The sequence below is a fragment of the Littorina saxatilis genome, unplaced genomic scaffold (assembly GCF_037325665.1).
Source record: "Littorina saxatilis isolate snail1 unplaced genomic scaffold, US_GU_Lsax_2.0 scaffold_727, whole genome shotgun sequence".
In the NCBI taxonomy this organism is placed as follows: Eukaryota; Metazoa; Mollusca; class Gastropoda; order Littorinimorpha; family Littorinidae; genus Littorina; species Littorina saxatilis.
In genome coordinates, this window is record NW_027127622.1 from 32,501 (window position 1) to 60,000 (window position 27,500).

The 27,500-nt window shown below is 42.2% G+C and overlaps 1 protein-coding gene and 1 long non-coding RNA gene across 2 annotated transcripts in view; both read right to left on the reverse strand.

Annotated features, from left to right (window-relative positions):
* LOC138956028 (uncharacterized) overlaps positions 1 to 27,500 on the reverse strand; it is a 34,591-nt gene that overhangs the window by 3,766 nt on the left and 3,325 nt on the right. Inside the window, exons 2-4 of the mRNA XM_070327497.1 lie at positions 2,446 to 2,868; positions 1,034 to 1,204; positions 413 to 437 (exon numbers count right to left, since the gene is read on the reverse strand). Coding sequence (XP_070183598.1) covers positions 413 to 437; positions 1,034 to 1,204; positions 2,446 to 2,868 — 619 coding nt within the window. The remainder of the gene's footprint in view (positions 1 to 412; positions 438 to 1,033; positions 1,205 to 2,445; positions 2,869 to 27,500) is intronic.
* LOC138956029 (uncharacterized) lies at positions 9,797 to 12,445 on the reverse strand. The gene is made up of 2 exons (XR_011452471.1): positions 12,196 to 12,445; positions 9,797 to 10,227 (listed from the first exon to the last, which is right to left on the reverse strand). It is a non-coding gene; the product is annotated as an uncharacterized lncRNA (long non-coding RNA).

The following is a 27,500-nucleotide window of genomic DNA, read 5'->3' on the forward strand; positions in this document are numbered from 1 at the left end:
AAAACTCCCCCCGTTAAGAGTCGTTTTGGTGGAATATTTCGCATTTAGGTCCCAGGTAACATTATGAAGTTTTAATACGATCAATCGGACCTATTATCAAGTTAGTGTATCAACTTTTGAACGAACTGCGCCCAGTAGTTTCCCAGCAATAAGCTGTTAAGTCGAGACAGACAAACAGACAGACACACACACACACAATTAAAGTCTGTTGGACCCTAGTACTGCGTACTCGGGGATAAACACAATTTAAGTTAAAGAAATAGTAGGTCGTGAGCATGCAGATTTTAATCTTGAAATCTTGAAATTACAATAGCAGCTGAGATGTATAGTGCTTTTTCACCTGACTTGTGCAAAGTACTATCACTTTGTGTGGTTATTTCCTGTTTGTCTAGGTGGGATTTTCAATACTCACTCGTTATATTCCGTGTTGTTGCTTCCTGAAAGAAGATAAGAAGATACATTTTTTTTAACTTCTGACATAAAAAGAAGAGGGCAAAGATCGTTCCCTACTAACTACTACTTACTATTTTAACAATTATTTCCAACGGAATAGCTGAGCATGTAAAAGTGATGAAATCATACCCGTTTTGCAGATCTGCATGGCATTTAATCCTTGACTGTGTTTTTAGGGGAAATGCACTTTCTCAAACACCAACTTACTCACACAATGTCCCAGTTGCTCAAAAACTTACACCAACACTCACTCATTCACCTACGTACTTACACACACTCATTCAACTCACACACTTACTCACACACTTGGACACTATATATCCAATTTAATCACCCACACTCTCTTAAATGCACACATACAATCACTCACTACTCACAAACTTACTCCCTCATTCCCCAAGGCACTCACACACTCAGACACTGACTCCACACACACACACACACACACACACACACACACGCACAAACACACACATACACACCTACCCACACACTCTATCACTTACTCAAACATTTACTCACTCACTTACTCACACACTTACTCACATACTCTATATCAATTATCAACGCACGCGCTCACCGTTGGCAGAAGAAGAAGCACACGGTAAGACCCAGTGACGGCGCCACATCAACACCACGACAACACCAACGACGACAAACACCAGCGCCAACGCCACACCGACTGCAGCCCCAGTACTAAGTCCTCCCGACGAGCTGTCCCCGGCTTGGGGGTCTGTCTCTGTGTTTGGAGCTAACATGACAACATTACAACCATGACAAAGTTAGTTTGTCTGCAAGAGATACCAATGTGTGTTTAAAGCGCAGTGTCCTGAATACTTTGAGAGCCATCCAAATAAACGAGCACCTCTCTCATCTCGGGTTCAGCCCAACCTGGTTTAATCGGGAATGAGAGTGGAGCACGTTAGTAACAAGAGGCGAAGCCTTCAAGGCTCCCGTAAGAAATCGACACAAAATCAATCATTCCGTCACACAGACACACAGACACACAGACACACAGAGACAGAAACAGACACACACACACACACACACACACATACACACACACACACACACACACACACACACACACACACAGTTGAAACTAACGCATCATATCATCTCCATGTACGTATAATTTTCAAAAGAAGGCAAACCGATAAAATGACTGTGTGTTTGTTGTTGACCAGATCCTACCATAACAAACTTGAGCACTGGGGAATCCATGTTATATGTTGGGTTGTTGCTTCTGGCAGATCCTTGCTGAAACACTGCCTACTTTCAGCTGTGTGTCGAGATGTTTGTTTGATTGTTTGTACATGTTGTAAACTTTGCAAAAATGCCGTCAAGAAAACAAAATGAAACGCAGCACCAAATAAAAGTGCTGTAGAAATACTACTTAAAGGTCCTTGTCTACATCTTTATACCGAAATCGCCATTTGACAATTTAAATGCAGAGTCTATTATCAACAAATATCAACAATACACCCCCTTTCGATCAGGAAAGACGAAGCCAGTGTAGCCGTTTGAAAATTCATTGTAGTATTCCATCGTAGTACTCATAGTAGGATATCCTTATTTGGAAAATGCCAAGCGCAAAACTCCTCTCAAATCCCGTGCATTTCGTGCGTTTTAAAAAAAGCGTGGACAGCGCTCCAGTGTCAAACTGTTGCTGCACTTGTTTGGGCGTGGCTATAAGCATAGTGACATGAATTTGATTGGACAGTATTTTTAGGCAAAGCACATGTTCTCAGCAAACAGAAAACAAAATATTGGAAGCGTGAGTCACGCTACCCAAAAATAAACACTTTTTTACGCATATTTGTTTTCGAGAACTGTTTTCTCATGGTTCATTCATCATCTTCCAGCGAAATCTTACCGTGGAGTTATTGAAAAAAAGCAAAAATGTAGACGAGGACCTTTAAAGTTAAATAGTCATATCTATCAACAACTCAATTCGTCATATTAAATGCATCATGGCAAAGAACAACTTACCAGCAAATATCACTGGCGGGCCACAGCTCCTGCTGGTATTGTATGTAAAAGGATTCCCTACACCGGGTCCGCCTGAACATTCAGCGAAGCAGCGAAGACCGGTGAGGTTGGTGAGAATCGCTGGGTCGGCAGTCACGTTGAACTGGTAAGTGTAAACGTCGGTGTTGGTGTCTATGTTGGAGCATCTTCCATTGTCATTGTTGAGACTGGACCAGTTGTTGTCACAGGTAGGGAACGGGGAGTGTGCAATTACATTTAGAGCGTTTGCGACTACTGTCTCAAGTCTAATTGAGGAAACAGGAAAAGCACACGTTGCACCTTTCACATCTGATCCCCGCACAGTGCACTCCACACTATTAACTTCGTTTTCTCTGAAGCCTCGCTCTGGGCAGACAAGCTGGAAGGGAACTTGGGCAAAGGCAGCTGTAATGCAGACAAAGGCATGGGGAATAAGAAACTAGAACTCAATTAAGAGAGTTAATAACCGCTGCGTAGCCTGACCAGATATGTGTGTTTGCTCTCGTCCTAATCGTTAGTGAGAGAAAAGAGAGAGAGAGAGAGAGAGAGAGAGAGAGAGAGAGAGAGAGAGAGAGAGAGAGAGACACACACACACACACACACACACACCCACACTCACTCACTCACACACACACACACACTAGCACGTAGGAACCAACATTTTGCAAAACATAAACAGAATTAACGGGTGGCTACATATCGCTTCCACTTCGTGACATTATTTCTAGCAATGTGCCCAACGTCTCAATAATGCTACGGGCCGCTATCACTACGTTGAACATTGTTATGTCAGTTATCAACGAGTCGCTATCACGACTTGTTTTTTGTTATCATTACTTTTCGATAGCACTATATATTTTACACTACGTGTCATCTCATTTAATCTAACCCAAAATATCAACTCTGCACGAAAATGATTGCACCCATGTTCGTACCTCAACTAAAATAGTCATTCCCGTTTCATTTCATTCAAAGTTGATATGCCAATAAAGACCCTTCAATTGGCTATTTGGCACACATTTCGGATCAAATATTTTTGTTATATGTGTTTCGGGACAACCGCCAAAATAAGGGTACACCCAAACATGACTTGATACAAATTTGACAACAATTCAGAGTAAACGCAACTTGGCAACTTAGTAATACGAGGAGATCACCCAATCAATTCTCTATCCAGAGCAGGTTGTTTTGTTTTGCTATCTTGCGTATCTCTGGCTTTATGTTATTTCTACTGATATAGTTGTGGAGCGCATGAGCAGTAGAACACGAGAGGTGTGTACGTCAATTTTAAGAGGTATCATGACAAAAAGCATTGTATTTTGGCAACGATAACATTTTTTTTTTTTTTTTGTTTTTGTTAACCTCAGTTGCATGCAGGTTTGCTACTAAAATTATCATTATTTGTGTGTGTGCGTGTGTGTGTGTGTGTGTGTGTGTGTGTGTGTGTGTGTGTGTGTGTGTGTGTGTGTGTGTGTGGCTTGGAGCAAACCTTCTTCATAGGTCTTTTCTTTTTTCAGTCAAATGTGTACATTTTTAAATCAACAAACTTTATCAGTAAACTAATATGTTTAAATAGATAGATAAATAAAAATAATCATAACATAAATTTATTCCTGATGTTCAGCTCAGTTTCCAATAATACACCCAAATCTAGCTTTTTCCCATATTTAAATGTTCCAATGGTCATTTTGGTAATTCCACTTCTCGTAGTTTACTGAAACTACGTGATTTGTGAGATGCGCACACCGCCGGAACACGCCATTCCCGTACGACTTCCGGCCGCCATAGCAGCTTCTCCAAAACCGGTCTTACTTTATCAGGTTAAACCTTCCTGTTAGTGTCCTTTTTTTCCTAACTTGACTGATTTATTCCTTCGGTTAACCATTTGTTTTGACCTTCGGTAAATCTATTTTCCTTATTTGTTGTCGCAAATGCTTAGAATTGGTTCGAACAATGTTGGACAGCACTGAATCAGTGCTTGAAGTCCAAATCCACGCGGATGAAGTGGATCAATTGTTAGACTTGCCTTGTTCAAGTCAAAAGGACAAACATGTGTCAGACAAAAAAGAAGGGAAGAAAAAGAATAAGAAAAAACCTCGGTTAGAGGCAGTGACCATTCCAATCAGCGATTGGAATAACATGAAAAAACAAAACGACCGTATCCTAACGCTGCTAGGTCAGGGACAAGGCCAGATCGAAGGCGAATCGCCTGATGATCATGGTTCGAAGATGACACAAAGACAAAAGCGAAAAGCAGAGTCACAAGAGTCTGGAGACGAATCTGATTCGTTCGAAGATTATGATGATCAAATAGAATCGATGATCAGAGTGAACAAAGGTGAAGCTTGTGGTCAAACTTGTGGAAGTAGTAATTCTGACACAGAAATGGCAGAAATAGAACAAGAGTTCGACAATGCTGAAAAGCTTGCACCAGAAATACCGGAAGGTATCGCGAAGCTGGTTGATGAGACCATGGCAAAAGGTCAAATTTCAGAAGAAAAAATGAAAGAAAAAATGAACAAGTATGCCAGACCTAAAAACTTGAAGGTTGTTGTTCCAAAGGTCAATCCGGAAATATGGTCAATACTTGACCGTGCAACAAGAGGTGCAGATTTGAAACTACATACAGCAGTATCAGAAAGCGCTGTGCACAGCGACATATGCACTCACTGACATATGGCAAACCATACTGAAAAGTGAATTACCCGACATTCGGGGACTCATGAAAGGTGTAGCAGATTATATTGCACTTGTACAGAAAACAAACCATGATCTGTCAATCGACAGAAGGGGGAAAATCTCAAATGCTCAACTGAACAAAAACTACAAAAAAAACTTGGTTCAGCAGAAGTTCCAATCACAGATATGTTGTTTGGCAATGACCTGGAAGCTGCATGTGCACACATTGATACAACAGCTAGAATGGGCCTGGGTCTCAGTCAGTCAAGTGGAGTAAAAGGTCAAAAGTTTTTTTCTCCACAAAACAACCCCTTTGCAAAAAACGATTGGAATTGGAGGCCAAGAGGTGCAGGAAGAACCTGGACACCAAGAGGCAGAATGAGAGGGAGAGGACCTTACCGTGCACGGGGCAGAACGAACTACCGCGGCAGCGGACGAACCGAGTGGCAACAAGGCCAGCAGCAGCTCCACTGCCTTCTCCACCAAAATCTGTAAGTAAAGATACAATACATAACCGCCCTTTTGAAGCAGGTAGACTGAAAAAGTTTGTTCAAAAATGGGAAGAAATAACATCAGATACATTTATTCTTGATATGGTGTGCGGTGCTGATATTTCAATAGATGATTTTTCTGATTTAAATTCTGAAAATCTTTCTTACTTGAAAAATCAAGTACAAGGAAATCTATGGACAAAAATGGATTTGGAAGTTGAAAAACTGTTATCCTTGGGAGTTATTGAAAAATCGGTGCATCAGGAAGATGAAATTATCTCCCCTGTTTTCATGGTCCCAAAACCTGATGGCTCCTACCGTCTCATTTTGAATCTATATTTTTTTAATGATTCAGTACAATATGTGACCCTCCACCACGGAATGAGTCGCATGTCACCTTTGCATGATTTCATATTTTTACACTTTCCTAACGAGTTTTTTTATGCTCTATCCAGTGGTGAAAACCGTTTTAGAAAAGAGCAAAAACTGTTTGAGTTATAAGCCTGTGACTAAGGTGACCCTCACACTGTTACCAGACACTCTCCGGACTTATATCAAGCCTAGCGCAGAACCGCGCGAGGTGACATGCGACTCATTTCGTGGTGGAGGGTCACATATGAGCACTTTAAGATGGACAATCTTACTTCAGCAACTCAAATGATGATAAGAGGCTGCTACATGGCTTCAGTGGATCTCAGACATGCATACTACTCTGTACCAATAAAAGCAGAATGCAGGAAATACCTCAAATTCATGTGGAGAAACAAACTTTATCAGTATACCTGCTTCCCAAATGGACTAAGTAACTGCCCTCGTTATTTCACAAAGTTAATGAAACCAGTCTATGCCACACTCAGATCACAGGGATATTTATCCACTTCCTTTATTGATGATAGTTATCTGCAAGGTAATTCTTTTGAAGAGTGTGCAGAGAATGTGTCAAAGACAGTGAAATTACTCGATTCACTGGGATTTATTATCCACACAGAGAAATCAGTCCTCAAACCCTGCAAGAAACTAACTCTGAAGATATGACAAAGCTGGAAAGAAAGCAAAAAGTTGTGCTTGCATGTTCAGAACTCAAAAGAAAGAAGAGGGTGACCATAAGAGAACTGGCACAAGTTATAGGCCAGTTGGTAGCAACTTGTCCAGCTGTTCAGTGGGGCCCACTGTTTTATAGGAGTTTAGACAGACGAAAATCCACATCGTTAAAAAAATTTGCAGGAAATTTTGAATCGCTGACAAGCTTGACAGATAAAACAACAGAAGAACTAGACTGGTGGATTAAACATTTAGATTAATCTTTTTTCCCCATTGAAAAAACTAATCCTGAAGTTGAAATCCAGACGAATGCTGCTAGTTCAGGTGGTTGGGGAGCTGTTTGTGGTCAATTTAAGACTGGAGGGCGATGGTCCAAAACAGAAATGAATTTGCACATCAATGTTCTGGAAATGATTGCAATTTTGTACGTGTGTGTGTGTGTAAAAAAGACTGAGAGAGAGGGAGAAAGAGTGTGTGTGTGTGTGTGAATGTGTGTGTGCATGAGTTTGTGTGTATGTTTGTGTGTGTATGAGTGTGTATATGTGTTTGTTTGTAAAGGTGTGTGTGTCCGTCTGTCTATGTGCGTATTTGTTTGTTTGTTTGCTTAACGCCCAGCCGACCACGAAGGGCCATAATTATCAGGGCGGTGCTGCTTTGAGATATAACGTGCGCCACACACAAGGCAGAAGTCACAGCACAGGCTTCATGTCTCACCCAGTCACATTATTCTGACACCGGACCAACCAGTCCTAGCATACATAATGCCAGACGCCATGCAGGCGGAGCAGCCACTAGATTGCCAATTTTAAAGTCTTAGGTATGACCCGGCCTGGGTTCTAACCCACGACCTCCCGATCACGGGGCGGACGCCTTACCACTAGGCCAACCGTGTATGTGCGTATAAGTGTGTGTTTTGTGTGTATGAGATTTGTGTGAGTCAATGTGTGTGTGTGTGTGTGTGTGTGTGTGTGTGTGTGTGTGTGTGTGTGTGTGTGTGTGTGTGTGTGAGTGTCTGTTTGTATAAGAGAGAAAGAGAGAGAGAAAGAGAGAGAGAGAGAGAGAGAGAGAGAGAGAGTGGGTGGGTGGGAGTGTGTTTGTGCGTGTGCGTAAGTGTATGTGTGTGTGTATGTGTGTTTGTTTGTAAAGGTGTGTATGTCCGTCTGTCTATATGTGCGTATGGGGGTGTGTTTTGTGTGTATGAAGTGTGTGTGAGAGAGTGAGTGAGTGCGTGTGAGTGAGTGTGTATTTGTGTACGTGTGTAACTTGAGGTATGTGCGTGTGTGTGTGTGTGTGTGTGTGTGTGTTTGTGTGTGTGTGTGTTTGAGAGAGAGAGAGAGAGAGAGAGAGAGAGAGAGAGAGAGAGAGAGAGAGAGAGAGAGAGAGAGAGAGAGAGAGAGAGAGAGAGAGAGGTTTGTCTTTCGCTGGGGTATGCAGTGCCTTGGCGTTGCACATCTACTTAATTACTATAGGAATGTGTGAAGCTCCGTGAACTGTCCTGTAACAGTGAAAACTCAAAGGAACGTATCCTTTTGGAAGTTTTTTTCCCAGTCTTCTCAATAAACGTGGTCATAAAAGAAAAAAAGAAAACAAAAAGTCACACACCTGACGTGATGAATATTCACAGGTCAAATGCCTTTGACACACAACAATCTCACAAGATAAACCATGTTGAACATGCGTTTCGGTTTCTTAGCTTTTTCTCGTTGAACAGAGAGCGACAGATTTAGAACCGACTCCAGACGGATGGGAAATGACGTAAAGATACATTTGATGTAAAGCGAGTGACGCAATTTCACTTGATTTTTGCGAACTTTGATCATTTAGATTTCAAGTTAGCGGTCGGCATTGCACACTCAGACGATGGGCGGTGCCTTTCTGTTCCGTGACGCACCCACCGACAAAACTCGCTTTTCGGTATTTTTTAGATAAAGAGAGTATTATCTGACAGCATTTGAAGTGTCATTCTTTAGAATAAATCACGCTGATATTGTTGAATTACATTTTCACTTTGTCTTGTTAATTGTTGGCGTGATAAACAAAAAGGGTCCCTGCCTGAACGTTATAACATTTAGAGGGTTACCTAGAATCCGTCCTGATTGGTCAAAAAGCCATATGGGGCACTGAATTGGTAATGAATTTACATAACATAAAACACTGGTGCAAACATATACACGTCGTATTAGTCCAGGCATCTTAGCCACTTTAGTGAAGGGAACGTTGAAGTGACAATGACTAGGTTTAAAATGTCCCTTATCAGAAAGTTCAACCTCAGTCCTTTGATGTTTATTAAACACATTTTCATATAAAGTTGGCGCTTCATATGGAAAAGTGGCTTTGAAATTGACCCTAATCCTTCTTTGGGCTCTGTAAATGTCGTTTGGGGCTATGGTTGTAAAACGGTATCTACTGGTCACCCCAATGTATAAACTGAAAACTCTTTCTGCACCAGAACACGCAGAAAGGATTGTATCTGCCTGATGTCTGATGCTTTTCAAAATCCCCAACCACTAACACCTTCAAAATGGACATTAACTGACACTGTTGTTTTTCCCTATATAATCCTTACTATTTTTCCGAGACGTCGTCCTGTTGTGTATTTAGCTTGCCACAACCTCATACATCGTCCTAAAAGTTAAAGTTGAAGAAAATACTAAAGATAAATGAACAAGCTGACGCAGTGTCATTCGCACCGTGAATCCCCCCATGGGAACATACTAAAGTCTGGTTCCAAATAGGCTCAATTTCCTTCTATTTCTTTGTATTTCTGCCTCGTAGGGGTAGGGGTGTTCAAACCAAAGGCACCTTTAAACCAAAATTCAAATCACACATCTTACAATACTAAGACACTCAGCAGTGAAAGGGTGTCTGCTGATAAAAAATTCCAAACAATCCTAAAAGTACTTCACTACTAAACGTGCTTTTAAAAAGAGCCGTTATTTTTCCCTCTATAATCAGTATTGTGTTTTCTGCGAACATGTAGTCTATTTAGATGGTTGTCATGTGCACATGAGTTGCTAAAGCGTTTTCAGTTGGGCATATGTCTGTGGGAATGTCGGGTTGAAGGACAAGGATATATATGCACAGGCAGAGGAGCATACAAAATAAGACACCAAAGACAGAGGTTGCTTTAACTTATCTTAACTTAACTTTTATTGAAGCAAAATGTAACTAAAAATAACCACTCAGTTAGCTTATCTAAATCATAAATATTCCACAACAGTTTAGCTAAATTTGGTTGCAACTAGAAACAATGCTATAAGTTATAAAATAGAAACAATAAACAGAACTCTAATACAAGAAATAGCAATGCTTACATCTAACCAGAAATACCAATTATGAATTCTGATATCTACCAGTACCAGAATCAGCTAGAAACAATATATGTATTTCTGGTGCAATTAAACCAGAAACAATATTTGCCAGAAAGCAGGGAAAAAAGGATTATTCTTATTCTGGTAGCAAACCAGAAATATAAACTATGTGTATATAAATGACCCAGAAACAATATATGTATTTCTGGTGCAAACCAGAAAGCAGTGTAAAGAAGAAGGCACTAAAAAGAAAAGAAAATACAGTTATAAACAACATGCCTTCTAAGTCACACATGACATAATACAAAGCATAAACCACTGAATGCATCATTTGCCAAAATAATCATGACAAATATAGACAAGTAACAATACAGCCAAAATCCTGCAGACACAGCATTCTCTGAAAGAGAATCCACAGTGAGTTAACCAACTCCACAACAGCTAATGTCAAGGGAAGTAACCAACATCTTCCCTTAGGCCTAAGCCTTGCATAGGAAAATGCTTTACATAAATTAACCAACTGCATGAACCGCAACTGCAAAATAATTGTTATTATTAAGCGTGTTCATCGCCATGAAGACACTTCTTCATCGAGTTGAATAATAACGACAAGAATAAGAAAGATAACTCAGGCATGGGGTAAGCGCAAGCTCTCATGCTTCAAAATGAAGCGTTAGACAACAGTCTATTACTTTACAGGGAAGCGCGACTAAATTATATCGCTTTAGATTAAAAGTCTGTTTTGCTTCTATGCGACTGCACAAAATGTTAGGTTTTTATCCGTCGCAAAGCTCTTCTGTAGGCAAACACATTTTAAGTGCAACATGAGAATTAATAGTCAAAATTGTGCATCCTGTAGACAATATCTTCCTATTGTCTGAGATCTTAACTCAGAAGATCTCTATCATTCTCATGCCTGAATTCAAAGGAATGATAATCAAAACTCATAAGATTATGTACAGGTAAAAGGGTAATACAAATGAAGACTAGCAAAATATCAGAGTATGAAAATGCATGTGACAAACAGAGTAGAACCAGTAGAGTGACACAGGACAGAATACATAACATGACTGGCTCACACAAAGCCAGACAAAAGACAGGGAAGGTAAGCCATGTAATGTGTATCAGGGGCGGACCTAGGGGAATGGGGGCGCTCTGACATCATTACACGGGGGACGCCGGTCAAAAATGGCGGACACTACTCTTACATCAGCCAATTAACCGTCAACGACATACGGCTTGAAATGCAGCAACATGATCAAACACATGAAAAGTAACGCATCACTAAACGTCATAAAGCATGTCATGTTGTTGTACACTTCGCCTACAAAGTTACAGTTACAGTACTGGAAACAAAGAGCGATCCTCAGCGAAGCGAAAACTGAGAACTTCTTTGTTCCTCAACAAACTGGCTACGAAGCGGAATTCCGTCCAGCAAAGTATTCAAATCCCTTCTCATCGAAAACCGAAATCTGAGAAAGGTTCGACTTACCTTACCGGACTTCATCGTTATAAAACTGTCCTTGTAAAAAGGAGATCTAACATAGGTCTACTCGACTTAAAATATGGTGAGACAGGCTTTTTATCGAGTTCATAACCCAAAATATATGTGTTAACCATAATTCCCGTTCATCAATTGTAGGGGTTTCTGCGCCTAAATCGTAAATAGGTAGCTTTACGGGCCAATGGCACTGGGGGCTTAACTTTGGGCTTTTAACCGACTACTACTCAGACTCTACTGATCTCCAGAAATAATATGTGATGAAAATGGGAAAAAGATCGCAACGATACACATGGGTCTTCTCGACATAAAATATTGCGAGACAGGCTTTTTCTCAGCGAAAACGAAACGTATGAGAACGATTCTGCCTTACTTGATTCTTACGAGTCTTTAATTTACAAGACTCTAAAACAACTTTAGAATAACTGGTCATCAAATATTAGAAGTTATTAACGCTCAATTTCAGCGCCAAATCATGAAAGTAATTAGAAACTGATCTAGAATACACATCTCTCCGCTAGATCAAAATGGCGTCATCAACTCTGACGCGAGACCGGTCGGACATCGCCCGGGACCAAATCAGCGTCAAAATGTACATATATGCAAACATCATAGCATCAAATGAAACATAAGAATAGAGCATAAGGAAAGAATACAGCATAAGGAATGAATACAGCATAAGGAATGAATAAAGCATTTAGTTACTTACAGATTCTCCTCAGTGAGCACACTTGGAACCTAAACACAAAACTGCTGCTGACGCTAGTCGCGAAACACAAGGGCACGAATTCACAAGTCGCGATAAATTTGGGCAGAGGTTCGACACTTTCACGACAACAACATATGAGAAGCACACAGATCACTCGATGATCGGTCTCACTAAACGCGTCTGCTGATATGAAGAAGAAATTTAAGGGGCTTATTGTCCGTCAGGTCTTAATTGCCTATATTGGACATGAATTGGTTTATACGATCAACAAAAAAAAATAAAAAAAAAATAAAAAAAAAATAAAAAAAGGTGGTCAATAGAGAGAGAGGATGACGGGAGTGGGGGTGATAAGATATTTAAGAGGATCTGTTAAGATTGGATAAGGACGAGTACTTTGTATCACTTGAATATAGGTGGGATCCACATACGTATTCTGGGGGGATGGGACGATAAAAAAACGAGTGTTTATTTCATCCAATTGATGTTTAAAAGTTATAAAAGTCAGAGCCACATTTGATTAATACCGGTTAAAAGCAGGTATCCGTATTGGGAAACAGCATCCCAATACCGAGAAAAAATTGAGTTCTCTTAAAATTATTTGCACTGGTTAAAACCATCTAGCTATGTTTGACTTATAAATACACTTAAGAAGCAGGGAGCTGTGTTTCCAGCCTAGTTCTGTGTGGTGATACAGAAATTGTGTTGGTGTGAGCTTGTGGGTGTGTTGGTATTCATGCACGGCATTAAAATTTACTTTGTTAAAATCACAGTTATGAAAGATGTGTTCAAAGCTAAAAACTTCTCCGCACTCGCAGTGGTGCAGGAAGAGGTTATGGATACAGCCCTCGGTGCGGGTTCTGTGGAACATTCTCAGGAGGCCGGGAGGGAGGGGGGGAAATGATCCCCCGTCAGGCTGACTCGCGAGGCCGCAAAAAAATGTCTTTTTTATTTTAGCGTAAGCTTCAGATTTGGAAAATTTAATATTGATGATAAAGTCATCCGGTAGCTCTGTAGCTGTTTTGGCTGCCTGGTCGGCTAAATCATTTCCTCGTATGCCCGTATGGGACGGAACGTATAGGAATCTCAGGTCTGTCCCAGCTGTTATAATTTGATGTGATAGGAAGAGTGCTTCGTTTTGGAGTTCTAGACGGTTGTTAGTTTTTCCTTGCATGGCTTGTAAAGAAGATTTGGAATCGGTGCAAATCACCGCGGCAACTGGTTTGTTATGTAAATCCTTAACAAACGTAAGTGCCATAATGATGGCGAATAGTTCAGCGGAAAAGATTGAGATGTTGGGGTTCAATTTGTAATGTTTTACAGTGTTCATATCGGGGATAACGAAGGCACAGCCGACGGTGCCGTCCTGTAGTTTAGATCCGTCTGTATAAATCTGTAAATAATTGACATATGTTGTTTTGAGTTCTTGTTGGGCGATTGACTTTAATAAAAGGGGGTTGTCTACTTTAGTGGCTGTTGGGTGAAGGGAGTCTGTTATAATTGGGGCCTCCAGTAACCAGGGGGGGTATACCTGTGGGTTTTTTTTTACTATGTTTTCCGGGGTGATGTTACTACCAGTAAGTAGTGGTTTAACAAAATCACAGAGAGGTGTGGTCTTATCATAGATGGTTTTAGTTTTTTCTTTTAGTGTGTCCATGTGAATACGAGTGTTTTTGATGAAGGATTCTCGTACGACTTCACTTGTGGGGTTGTCAGTGGTGTATGAGCGCACACCGTATTGAGCGGCGCGCAGTGTCCTTTCTTCTTGTAGTGTTGTCCAGCCTACCTCTTTGTAAACAAGTTTGTTTTTAGCGTGTTTACATGTGCCGAGGGCCAGTTTCAGTGCCTTTAGTTCTACTGTATCTAGTTTTTTTAAAACAGATTTCGGTGCCGTGAAGAAAGCCTCCTGGCCATAAGTGAGCCTAGACCTGACGAGGGCTCTAACTATGTCTGTCATGATCTTTTTGCCACAAGCCCACGGCTCTGCTCTTAAAAGTTTGATTAGGCTGATTGTTTTATTCGCCTTATTTACTAGGTGTAGAATGTGGGGTGACCAGCATAGGTTCCGCTCGATAATGACGCCTAGGAATTTCACCTGTTTACTGGGGGATAGGATTGTTTCGCCTATGTTTAATTTACATTTATCCAGTTTTTGTTGCCTTGAGACTACCATAAAGACCGTTTTTTCTGCTGCCAGTAGGAATCCGTTTAGGTTCATGTACTCTACCAGGTTATCTATTTTAGTTTGATAGGGGGTCATATTTGGTTTTTTATTACTTAGGATACGTGGTTTTGTGTTGTCAACCAGGGCTAAGTCATCGGCATATAGCATAATGGTGGCTCCTCCCACGTCCACAAGATCTATGTCGTGTAACATAATCATGAATAAAGTTGGGGCAATCACACTACCCTGGGGCACCCCCATATCTATCTTCTGTGGGGCTGATGTAGCGGAGCCAACTCTAACTGAAAATTCACGATCAGAGATAAAACTCTTTATGAAGTGGTACATGCGCCCGGTGACACCAATACCCTGTAATTTAGTTAGGAGGCGGGCGTGCCACACTGAGTCATAAGCTTTTTGTATGTCAAAGAAGGTGGCAAGAAGGGCGTGGCTTTTATGCACTAATGCTTTTTTCATAGTTTCCACTAGTTTGACAATATGGTCTGTACAGGATCGGCCTTTCCTGAAGCCTGCCTGACATGAGGGGATGATTTTATGTTTATCCAGGTAAAACTCTAATCTTTCTTTTATAACTTTTTCATACAGTTTACCTAGGTGGGGAGTTAATGATATGGGGCGGTAACTACCTGGCACATCCTTAGGTTTACCTTGTTTATGAATAGCTACCACCTGTGCGTGTTTCCAGGCTTGGGGAATAGTGTTTTTAATCCAGATAAAGTTATAAAAATCTGCTAAAATGTTAATAAACGATTGTGGGAACTTACTTATTAATCTGTAAGATATAATGTCTACTCCTGATGCTTTTTTAACGTCCTTTATTTCTTTTATTGCCCTGCCACACTCCCTTGACGTAATGGGACTATTTATAGGATTGGAGTTGTCACTGGGGGGATCGCTGAATTCCTCCTCCATTTGTGTGCGGAAAAATAAATCATCCGGGTTTAGGTGGGCTGATTGGCTGGCTTTAGAAAAAGTCTCTGCTAACACATTTGCCTTGTCTAAATCGGTAGCTGTTTTAGTTCCGTTTACAGTCAGGGGTTTCTCCGGTAGTCTAGTACGCCTCTTATGACGTTTTAATTTTTTCCAAACTTTACCAGAATCCTTATAATCTTTGACGGATGAGTCTACAAACTCCTCCCAATGGGACAGTTTAGCTTTAGCTATGGTCAGGGCACACGTACTCTCCGCCTCTTTCATGAGGTTATAATTTATACTGTTCTGGTGTCGTGAAAAGGCCTTAATGCGTGCTCTCTTAGCCTCTACCACTTTGCTGCATTCTTCGTTCCACCACGAAGATACCTTAGCTTCGTTAAAAACTTTATTTACCTTCTTCTTTGGAATACATAGGTCGACTGCTGCTAAAACTTTAGTCCGTATGTTTTCATAAAAAATGTTAATGTCTTCGTTTTTAACGTCTTCCAATTTAGTTTCACTCAATACTTGTTGGAAATGTTGCCAGTCGGCTTTATTATAGGAATATGGTTGTTGTGGGAGGGTGTTTATTTTGTCTGGTTCGGAGCTATGAATAGAGGTTAAGATGACTATGTGGTCCGAGTGAAGCGTGTCAGGGAAGGCATGCCAGTCTGTCTGCAAGAATAGGGAATTGCTAATGAGAGTCAGATCAATCGCCGAAGCTTTACAGACGTGACTGTCCGGTATTCTAGTTATCTCCCCGTCGTTTAACAGTTGGAAGCCCGAGTCCATAATACAGTCTGCTAGGTAGCTTTTTTTCCCTGGGGGGTAATCTCGTTCCCACATTACGTGCCTGTCATTGAAGTCTCCAGCTATCAGCCAGTTTTTGTTTTTGTGAGAGATGTTACTGATCCAAGCGGTTCGACCACTCTTCGCACAGCCTGTAGGATAATAAATATTTAGGACATTTAGGTTTTTGCTGCCTTTCATATGCACCTGAACCAGGCAGGACCATACATTTTCTTCTGATGAGACTGGTGAAGTCTCAACGTCATAGGATAGTCCACATCTAATATAAGTGGCGACCTTTATTAATTTCCCTTTGTTTTTAATGTCAATTACTGGTGGGTAATAAAAGCCATCTAGTTTGGGTAATTTGCTGTAGTGGACATTGGTTGACTGTAGGGCCAATATATCACATGATTCATTATATAGAAAGTCTTTCAGATAGCTGATTGTGGTATTGATACTTCTGCAGTTCCACTGCATGATTCTCAGGTTTTGATTTTTTCCTGTGCCTAGTCCTTCCATTGAAAGGTAAATTAGGGAGGTTAAAAATAAAACGGTTAAAACTTGGTATCTGGTGTGCTCCATTATAGGGTCATTTTGTACTGTAAGATTTCCTTTATTGTCAGATCTCTTGCCCCAGCCAGCGAGCCTAGGGCCAACATTGTGTCATCAGGTTTGATGGGGGTGATATTTAGCTTTGTGATGGAGTTGTAGATTGTGGTTAGTGAGTCTATCAGTGCGTTTGGGTTTTGTTGTTGTTTTGCCTGCATCATAAAAATTAAAGTTTGTTCCAAGAATGCTTGGAGTTCTGATTGCTCTTGTGGGACGTGTTTCTTTGTGGTGTAGATTTTCTGTATGAGTGTCTGCGCTAATTCTTCTTCTGCTTTACGTCTCCGCTCTGCTTGGATCTTGCTAAGTATCCCCTCCTCCACTTCTTTCATGACCCTAGTGAGTATTTGTGTAGTGAGGTCGTCTTTCTGCGTCTCCGTGTACGGGAGTGTTTGTGTTGGTTCTGTATTGGTGTACTGTTCTGTCTGTGTGTGTGTGTCTTTCGGGTGAGGTCGGGGGCGCGGCCGTTGGGAGAAAGGCGGTATCGCCGCCTCACCGCCTATCGACTCTAGTAGGGGGGCGTGGTCTATCGCCTGGCCGCGTTTCGCAGCGAAGGCGTAGCCCTCGCGCGGTGTGGAGGCTCGAGTGACAGGCGCCCGCCAGTAGTCATCCCTCTTCTCCGAGGGGAGGGTCGGACCTTGCTGTTTTACTAGTTTTTGTTCCTTCTGCTTACGGGCTCTTAGCAGAGCCTCAGCGTACGGGATATAGGAGGAGGCCCTTATTCTGTTTGCCTCAACTCTCAGCCTATTTTCGGGGCAACCCTGATAGGCGGAAGAGTGTTCTCCTTGACAGTTGATGCAGTGTCTGTCTCTCACACAGTCTTTACCCTCGTGACCGAGGGTACCACACCGGGCGCAGGTGGGTTTCTTGTTCCGGCATTGAAACTTCAGATGGCCTAGTCTTTGGCACTTGCCACATCGTCTGGCTGGCATTGAGTATGGTTCTACACCATATATCTCCCCCTCGAGTACGATACACTCGGGAAGGACTGCAGCTTTAAAAACTATGCGTACTGCTGTGGATGGTTTCTGATCCTTTGTTTTTAGTCTGGTCATGTTTTTAACTGTGTTTTTTCCTTTTTCTATGATGCCACCTGTGTCTGACCTGACTCGGACAGAGACGTTCATCTCCATGAGTTCCCCGTCCGAGTGGGAGAGGGGGACTCTTTTGATTACCCCCTCGGTAGTGGCCTCGGGGGCAAAACAGTTTATGGTTATTCCGCCGATCTTGGACCGTGCGATCAGTTTTTGTTGCTGGGCGGGGGAAACACACCCTACCAGTACGCGACCACCAGGGAGCTTACGCACAGACAGGATGGTTCCCACCGCAACACTGAGAGTTTTAAAGAGATGGAGGCCGAGTCCATGAAGGGTGGCCGGGCCCTCCCTCAAGTCCTCTATGATGACAGGGAACTCCAGGAAGTCAGGGGTGGGGGTGATTTTTTCATGGAACAGTCTTTTCCTGGCTGACTTTTTGTTTTGGTTTTGGGTTTCTGACTGCTTTTTAACTGATGACTCTTGATTTTGAGTTGGTTTTGGGGGTATTTCCTGAATTGCCTGGCTGTTGATGTCTGTGTTAACAGGGTTAGTTTGAGTTTTGTTCTCTGAGTGGGTAGTTTTATTTGTTTTCCTGCGTTTCCGCAGTTTTTTGCTTTTTGCCAGTTGGTACGCTTTTTCTTCTTGTCTGGCTAATTTTAGTCCCTCTGCCGTAGGGGACACGTCCCACTCCGGTATCGACTGTGAGGAGGGGTCGTTCCTACCCTCCTCTTCCTCGTCACTATCGCTGACCGCGCGCGGGCGCTTTAGCGGCGATGCTGTATCGCCTGGCCCACCTGGCTCGCCGGTGACGCCCCGGACCGACCTTCGCGGAGCGTTTGTTGTTGTTTTGATTTGGGCTGTTATTGTTTGTCGTGGAGGCGATCACGCTCGACTCAACCGATGTTCCAGACATCTCCGATGGGTACCCGAGGCTCCACCAATCTTTTTCGCACAACCGAGTTGAGTCTAATGGCAGTTCCGCCATGATAGAGCAGTTAAAAACTGTAGAGTCCAGCTCTGTGTTGTTCATATGTTATTATTGCATTCTCATCCCAAACACGGCCAGTACAGCACCAGGGCTATTTAAAAAAAAAAAAAAAAAAAAAAAAAAAACCGGTCCAGCAACCCAGGACCAAAAAGGCAAGGCAAAAGCGGAGCCGGGGCCGGGGACAGCCCACGACCCAAAGAAACAAAGGTGAACAAATCCTGGCTGAACGGAGAAGGTAGAAACAGACAGCAGCAAGGCTATGGTAAAAGTCTAAGGGAGGCAACCGCCGATGCACAAGCGCGGAGCAGATTGCTAAAAAAGCAGCCGGTATTGCACAGTTACTATCACAAGCATCAAGGGCTATGCTTACCACTGGGCATAGAAATAAAAGAAATAAAAGGGCCTCAGCAACGAGGCGCGGAAATAAAAGTGACCAGAGTTAAATCAAGCCCCCGGTTAAGGTCGAAAGAAAGTCACCGGAGCGTTGAGCGGAACAAAGAAAACAAAGAGCCCAAGCATAAACATAAGCAAACAGGGGCCAAAAAGGCAAAGTGAACAGCACAAACTGCTGATCTAGCCTAATGCTCTCCCTTTTAAAGGCTGGTCACTCCCGATAGCCAATAGAAAGACTACCCGGTGTCAGACAACGGGGGGTGTCGTCTTAAGATTGCCTGCCCAATGAAAAGGGATCGTTACCGAGGCAGAAATCGTTACAGGGGTGTCACGCACCGGAAATATTACGCACACCGGATAAGGCTCATTAGATTACAACCAGTTACAAAGAAGAGGGGGGGGGGGGGTAAGAGACTAAAACCTCCAAGCTACCTGGCATCTTCAATGATTGTACCCTGTCAAAGAAATGACACCCACTTGACAAACCGCCGTCCAACGATACCCAGACAGTCTGGCGACACATTACATAACGACCACCTAAATCTGAGATAAGAGATTAGAAATGCATCCGGTCGGGGTCTACCCTACGATAGTAAACACACAATAAAGTACAATGCACAAAGACAACCAGGTATTATTTAGTCACTCCTTAGGCACTGATGGTTAGAGGTTACGCTGCTGCTTCTCATCATTTCAAGTTAGGGATTTCCTAGCACAAAGGGCATTATTTAAATGTAAACCCAATGTGACTAGCACACACATTTTCCCACTCACAACTCAGACGGGCTTGAGAGAAGTCGCATTGTCACCTCGCTCTCACATCGAATTACATCGCTCACATCTCTACGTTTCTTGTGCCTTGTGTCTGTGCGGTGTTGTGCTGGGTGAGCGGTCTGCCTGACATTGCCTGCTTTTCCACTGCGTTATTTTGCGCTTAGGTTTGCTTCGCTTTGTTTCGCTCTCACGCCTCAAACGCTCAACGTGCTTACACCTGGCTTCTAACTACCTGATTTTATTACTTGGCCTGCTACAGTAAGTGCTGTACGGTTTGTGCTTTTCACTTTGCCTGTTTTGGCCGCTGTTTACTTGCGTTTATGCTTGGGCTTTTTATTTGCTTTGTTCCGCTCAACGCTCCGGTGACTTTCTTTCGACCTTAACCGGGGGCTTGATTTAACTCTGGTCGCTTTTATTTCCGCGCCTCGCTGCTGAGGCCCTTTTATTTCTTTTGTTTCTTTATTTCTATGCCCTGTGGTAAGCATAGCCTTGATGCTGATTTTTTTTTTTTTCGTGGTTGTTGTTGATCTTTATTTCTTTTAAGTCGTGAGCTGTCCCGGCTCTGCTTTTACCTCACCTTTTAGTCCTGAGTTGCTAAACCGGTTTTTTTTTTTTTTTTTTTTTTTTTTTCTTCAAACAAACAAATAGCCCTGGTGCTGTGGTGTACGCAAATGTCTGGCTTGCTGTGCCCGGTCTTTATGAACATTGTTTTGTCCTTTGTTGTCATGGTTCTCTACTTCTGGCATGAACGATGAGTTGGGATAGTAACGGCCTCTTTGACCTCAGCTTCCTTTCGGAGCTGCCACGAAACACATCCAAACTTAGCGAAGAATTGTGGAGCTTTCACATTCCATCTCCACAGGAGAACTCTGACCTGTCCATTGAATTTGGGTTGGCGGCAGAGAGCCCCGCAAAAAAAGTACGAACAGATATGCCAATAAACAAAAATTCGAAGGCTAAGGCCCAGGCCTCCCAGAAAAAAGGACAACAAAAACAAAAACAAAAACCAGAAAAAAACAAACAGCTTAAAGGGCCAGAGGCGAAGCTTAGTAACCCAAATCCAAAAGAACAAACAAAAATGGACCCGAAAGCAAAATTACAAACGCAGGTGCATGCCCCAAAACAAAGTCTAGAGAGAGATAGTCTTGACGGGACTGAGACTGCATCCACGTCTAAATTAGCCCCAGTAAGTAAAAGCAATGAACCAGGACAGAAGTCAGTGAAGCAAAACTCAGACGAGACAAACACAAAACATGTCTCTACAGTGAGCAAACATAACGATTCAAAAATCGAACATCATGTTCCTATGCACAACCCAGTTCTGACATCGAAATAAGGTCGAGCTCTTTAGAGGAAAACACCATCCATGAGATGGAGATAACTCTGAGGGAAAACAAAAGAAAACGTTCGCTTAATAACGATGAAATTCAAAAAGCAAAGAATGTCGTTCAAAATGGGAACCCGGCAGCAAACCTGACCAAAACAAAACAAAACATAGAATCCGAAAAAAACTTCACTTCTGAAAATAGAAACAAAACAGGAAAGGGGGCAAGGCGGTCTCTTTTCAAAGAGAGGCAACCTACTCCCGAGTACGTACAATACCCAGTTATTATTGAAGACACTAAAGAAGGAGTGGCCACCTTTAGAGGGCTAGGCCTCCGGCGCTTCCGTACCCTGAACTCAACCATTGGTGACGTCATCTCTCTTCGGCCTTTAGCAGGGGAGAGGTGGCTGATCGGATGCTCCAGTGGCAGACAACAGCAGAAACTGTTACATTTAACCAACATAGCCGGTGTTTCCATCAGATCGTTTATTCCTGAACCCATCACAGAGGGAGTCATAAAAAAGGTCCCCCTTCAACATTCTGATGAGGAACTACTCACCATGAAAATCACAGTTCAAATCCAAACAGAATCCGGATGTTCAGCCCAAAAAGGTCGAGAGACAGTCAAACGTTTTTACAGGTTAAAAAACAAGGACAAAGAACTGTCCGAAGCAGTAAAAGTCACCTTCAAAACGGCAGTCTTGCCACGTATTATGTCTCTCCAGGGAGAGGAATACTCAGTAGAGCCCTCTGCCTGCCCTGTCCGCCGCTGCAGTCATTGCAACCGGTTTGGCCACGGGGCGGCCCAATGCAAAGCACCCACCCCCACATGTACCCAGTGCGGGACCAAAGGTCATGGCCGTGATGGCTGTGTGCGGGACCGTCACTGCGTGAATTGTGGGGGTGATCACACAGCAGCATACCTCGGCTGTGCGGAGTATAAGGTAAGGCTCAGAGCGAACAGAATTCGTGCAGCCTCCTATATTCCGTATACCGAGGCTATGCAAAGAGCAAAAGAAGAAATAAACAACGAAAAAGCGGAAAGACTACAGTGAGCAGCACCCCCCCAGTCCCCACGAGAACAAAAAGACAGTTTCTGGAGAGCGGATGCTCCCCAAAAGACCTCAACCCCCCAAACTGGATACGCTAATGCCGTTCGCCACGGCCGTTACAACAAAGATAAACACCCCCCCTCACCCCTGGTGAAAAGCTCAGTCAAAACAAACCATAAGGAGGCGGACAATGGCACTCACCGCACTGCAAAGAGTCCACTAAACAAGGGAAGAGACAAGCCATTTAACCAAGAAGAATTTGTCGCCTCAGTGGCCGATCAAATTTACAGTATAGTAATGAAAAAGATCGAAACCGACCTGGAACAAAAACAGCGAGACATTAAACTTTCGCAGGAAAGGGAACTGACAGCAGAAGTCCTCAAAAAAGTCGATAGTCACAGAGACTCTGTGTTCATAACAACCCACAAACCAGAAGAAAAAGACCTGAGAGGCTACCTGGAGCTCTGCCTCACCTCTATGGTGACTGCTAGGCAGAAGCAGAGCCCCGAGACTCTCATCAACTTATTAACGGATACCTACTGTTTTGTGACAAAAAATAAAGTGTCCGTCCCTGTCTCATGGCCCTCAGCGCTCTCGCGGGGAGCAGAGATCTGTCGTCTGAGGAAATTCTCACAATTAAAAAATCACTGTAAGTCCCTTGTAATTCTGGACTCCCTAAATGGGGGGCAAAATAAAATAAAGCCAGCATAAATACATGATCGTCATTTGTCAACGGTATTAACTTAAACAAAGGGGACACACAGCTCGCAGGGAGCGAAGGGCATTGCCCCACCTCGCGGGCGTGTGTGTGCTTTTTTTTCTTTTTTTTTCCTGATGGTTTTAAACTCCTGTTTCCGGATTACACAATAAACATAAAAACATAATTATATAAACGAGAGGATAGCTGTTTCCTCTCTTCGCAAAATGTACTTCAAACTTAACCCGCTTTGCAACCCTGTATGATTATATGGACAAATATAACCTTATGCCAATTCAACTCTTTAACCCGGACGATAAACACGGCCTCGACCATGTCTCGTTCTTCACAAAAGTAATCTACAACTCTGACATATCCTGTTGTTTTTAAAACTAAAACGCTATTGTACCTCTTCCTATAAATGGTTGTTGGCGCTCGGGTAACAGGGAGCGAAGGGCAGTGCCCCACCTAGTGATCGAGTGCCACAACCCAGACTTTTCCCTTAATGTACATAGTAAATGAAATGATGTGTCCAAATGTTACTAGAAGATCAGTATTACGTGTTTGCGCATGTTCTTTATATTATTCTCACAATGTAGTCACTTTTAAACCTCTTGACGGGTGGTCCTGATTTTTATCTTTTTTTAACGAAACTAAAATTGAATTAAAATCCATGTTTTTAATGGCCCTTCCCCTAGGAAGTCAACGCATATAAAAGAAAAATTATTAATATTCCTCTTACAAGGATCTTAACGTATATTTCTTATTACCCCACCCCCCTCCCTTACTCATGGAGAGCGGGGTCGGGGTCCTATCACGGTCGGGCTTGCTTGGTCTTGCCCTTTTCTTTCTCTCCTTTTTTTTATTTTTTTTTTTTTTTTAAAGCGTATCATCAACTCACGTCCCTAAAAGGAAAATTTCCTGTGAGGACGTAAAGGACCCCTAGATTCAGACTAGCACACACACACAGGGAATAGCTATCGACAGGGGAGGCAACTGGGTCGGGCAGGAGATAACACACACAAAGAGACGGGGCAGGCCACTTGGCTACATGTCGAAAAGCAAAGAATTAGCCCTTTGAAAACCATCAGAACTGTCACACCAAAATAACATTTACCTATCTCACCAACTGACCAAACATAGGGCTTTTCCTTATGTATTATGTACTGTCGTGTTTTTTGTAGCATACTTGTGAAAACAGCCACCACTGTTGTAAATGATACTTTAAAGAGCATTATTTCATTTTTACAGTTGAAGGACAACCTGGACTGCCGTATATTACAGCTGTTTTACAATCAGCCAAAATTTTCTTAACAAACGTATGTTAAAAACAACTCCCATAGTGAAATTGAAGGAAAACAAAGTGAAAATCCCCCTGCCATAGAGGAGCTAAAGAATCAACAATAAACGACTGCATGGATAGCTTGATGCACGAATGCATTGCGGACATGTTTGTCTCCAACCAAGAGAAAGTTCCAAAAAATCCCTTTTGTGCTTCTTATTATACAGTGACGTCAAAGACAGCCTTTTCTGCTGTTCATACATTCAGGGGTTATGGTTACACTAAACGACGTAGTTGTAGCCATACTGCCATCCAGATTTATTTTTTCCTTGCGAGCAGTCACAGGGTGTTTGTGCTGTCTGCCAACCGTTAGATGACCCCGCCCAAGTCTGTTAAGGGACCGTTTGACCGTTATAGAACGCGTCTTTTTGATTTTTTGGCACAGTTGGAAACGGTTGATTTTTTATCCCTACCATTGTTTCCAAACATTATATAGGAATGTTTTGTGAACAACGGATAATAGCCGCTACTCGCATGTGTAGCAAAAGTGAGCGTACATACTCACCCTGGTCGTCCAGCCGTTGTCCGTTGCCCGTCTTTATCTGTCTGTACTGAACATTACCTTTGGATTTTTCTCGAACGCTATGAAGTGAAGAAACACCAAATGTTGCAAAATGTTGTATGACCCCAAGAGCTCAAAAAAGATACTTGAGGATTTAAGGTCACAGGGAGAATGAATGTGGTCTAAAAACTGCAAAATTTCACATTGTGCCAGTTTTCTGGAAAACAAATTAAAAACAGCGGGCTTAGTTTTGTATGGTATACAAGAAAAAGAAAGCCTTATCTTCTGATACCATTTTGGTTGACCTCGCTTCAATGTCAAGGTCAGAGGAGCCCTTCAAAGTTGAATTGTAGACATATTTTGATGTGAGCTTGCCCCTTTAACTTTACTATGGACGATATCTCTTACAAACTTAAACACTGAGTGGGGCGTTTGTTAGAATTTCATAGTGAGCCACATCTGGTCACATATCGTTAGGGTCAAGGTCACATTGACCCCTATGAAAAATGTGACCAAGCCGGGTAAAGAAATCCATGTGTCTTGGTAAAAAATCTTAACAAAGCAAAGCCCATGCGACTCTCATGCTTGACCTTTGTCTTAAAGTGACCTTGACCTTCAGGTGACCTTGAAGGTGAAGGTCTAACAACTGAAGCTTGCAAGGACATTGTACACTATTAGAACTGGTTTACAGATTTTTCCTACCAAATTACACATGACCTTTGGCCAAGGTCAAGATCATCAAAGGTCACACATCACAAGGCTATCAATTCAAGACATAGGAAGCATAAACATACTTATTGGCACTTTCTACAAAGAGACATTGTCACTTTTAGTGATTCAATTGCCCGTTTCAGTCACATTTCATAAGGGGCAAAGTGACCTTGACCTTGATGATATGTGACTAAATGTGGCTCAATATCAGTATATAACATGTGCCCCACACAATTATGAAGTTTGAAAGATTTTTTTCATAGTTCAGGGTCAAGGTCACTTCAAAACATGTATACAATTCAACTTTGAAGGACTCCTGTGACCTTGACATTGAAGCGAGGTCAACCAAAATGGTATCAGAAGATAAGGCTTTCTTTTTCTTGTATACCATACAAAACTAAGCCCGCTGTTTTTAATTTGTTTTCCAGAAAACTGGCACAATGTGAAATTTTGCAGTTTTTAGACCACATTCATTCTCAAGTATCTTTTTTGAGCTCTTGGGGTCATACAACATTTTGCAACATTTGGTGTTTCTTCACTTCATAGCGTTCGAGAAAAATCCAAAGGTAATGTTCAGTACAGACAGATAAAGACGGGCAACGGACAACGGCTGGACGACCAGGGTGAGTATGTACGCTCACTTTTGCTACACATGCGAGTAGCGGCTATTATCCGTTGTTCACAAAACATTCCTATATAATGTTTGGAAACAATGGTAGGGATAAAAATCAACCGTTTCCAAATGTGCTAAAAAATCAAAAAGACGCGTTCTATAACGGTCAAACGGTCCCTTAACAGACTTGGGCGGGGTCGTCTGACGGTTGGCAGACAGCACAAACACCCTGTGACTGCTCGCAAGGAAAAAATAAATCTGGATGGCAGTATGGCTACAACTACGTCGTTTAGTGTAACCATAACCCCTGAATGTATGAACAGCAGAAAAGGCTGTCTTTGACGTCACTGTATAATAAGAAGCACAAAAGGGATTTTTTTGAACTTTCTCTTGGTTGGAGACAAACATGTCCGCAATGCATTCGTGCATCAAGCTATCCATGCAGTCGTTTATTGTTGATTCTTTAGCTCCTCTATGGCAGGGGGGTTTTCACTTTGTTTTCCTTCAATTTCACTATGGGAGTTGTTCTTAACATACGTTTGTTAAGAAAATTTTGGCTGATTGTAAAACAGCTGTAATATACGGCAGTCCAGGTTGTCCTTCAACTGTAAAAATGAAATAATACTCTTTAAAGTATCATTTACAACAGTGGTGGCTGTTTTCACAAGTATGCTACAAAAAACACGACAATACATAATACATAAGGAAAAGCCCTATGTTTGGTCAGTTGGTGAGATAGGTAAATGTTATTTTTGTGTGACAGTTCTGATGGTTTTCAAAGGGCTAATTCTTTGCTTTTCGACATATGCCCAACTGAAAACGCTTTAGCAACTCATGTGCACATGACAACCATCTAAATAGACTACATGTTCGCAGAAAACACAATACTGATTATAGAGGGAAAAATAACGGCTCTTTTTAAAAGCACGTTTAGTAGTGAAGTACTTTTAGGATTGTTTGGAATGTTTTATCAGCAGACACCCTTTCACTGCTGAGTGTCTTAGTATTGTAAGATGTGTGATATGAATGTTGGTTTAAAGGTGCCTTTGGTTTGAACACCCCTACCCCTACGAGGCAGAAATACAAAGAAATAGAAGGAAATTGAGCCTATTTGGAACCAGACTTTAGTATGTTCCCATGGGGGGATTCACGGTGCGAATGACACTGCGTCAGCTTGTTCATTTATCTTTAGTATTTTCTTCAACTTTAACTTTTAGGACGATGTATGAGGTTGTGGCAAGCTAAATACACAACAGGACGACGTCTCGGAAAAATAGTAAGGATTATATAGGGAAAAACAACAGTGTCAGTTAATGTCCGTTTTGAAGGTGTTAGTGGTTGGGGATTTTGAAAAGCATCAGACATCAGGCAGATACAATC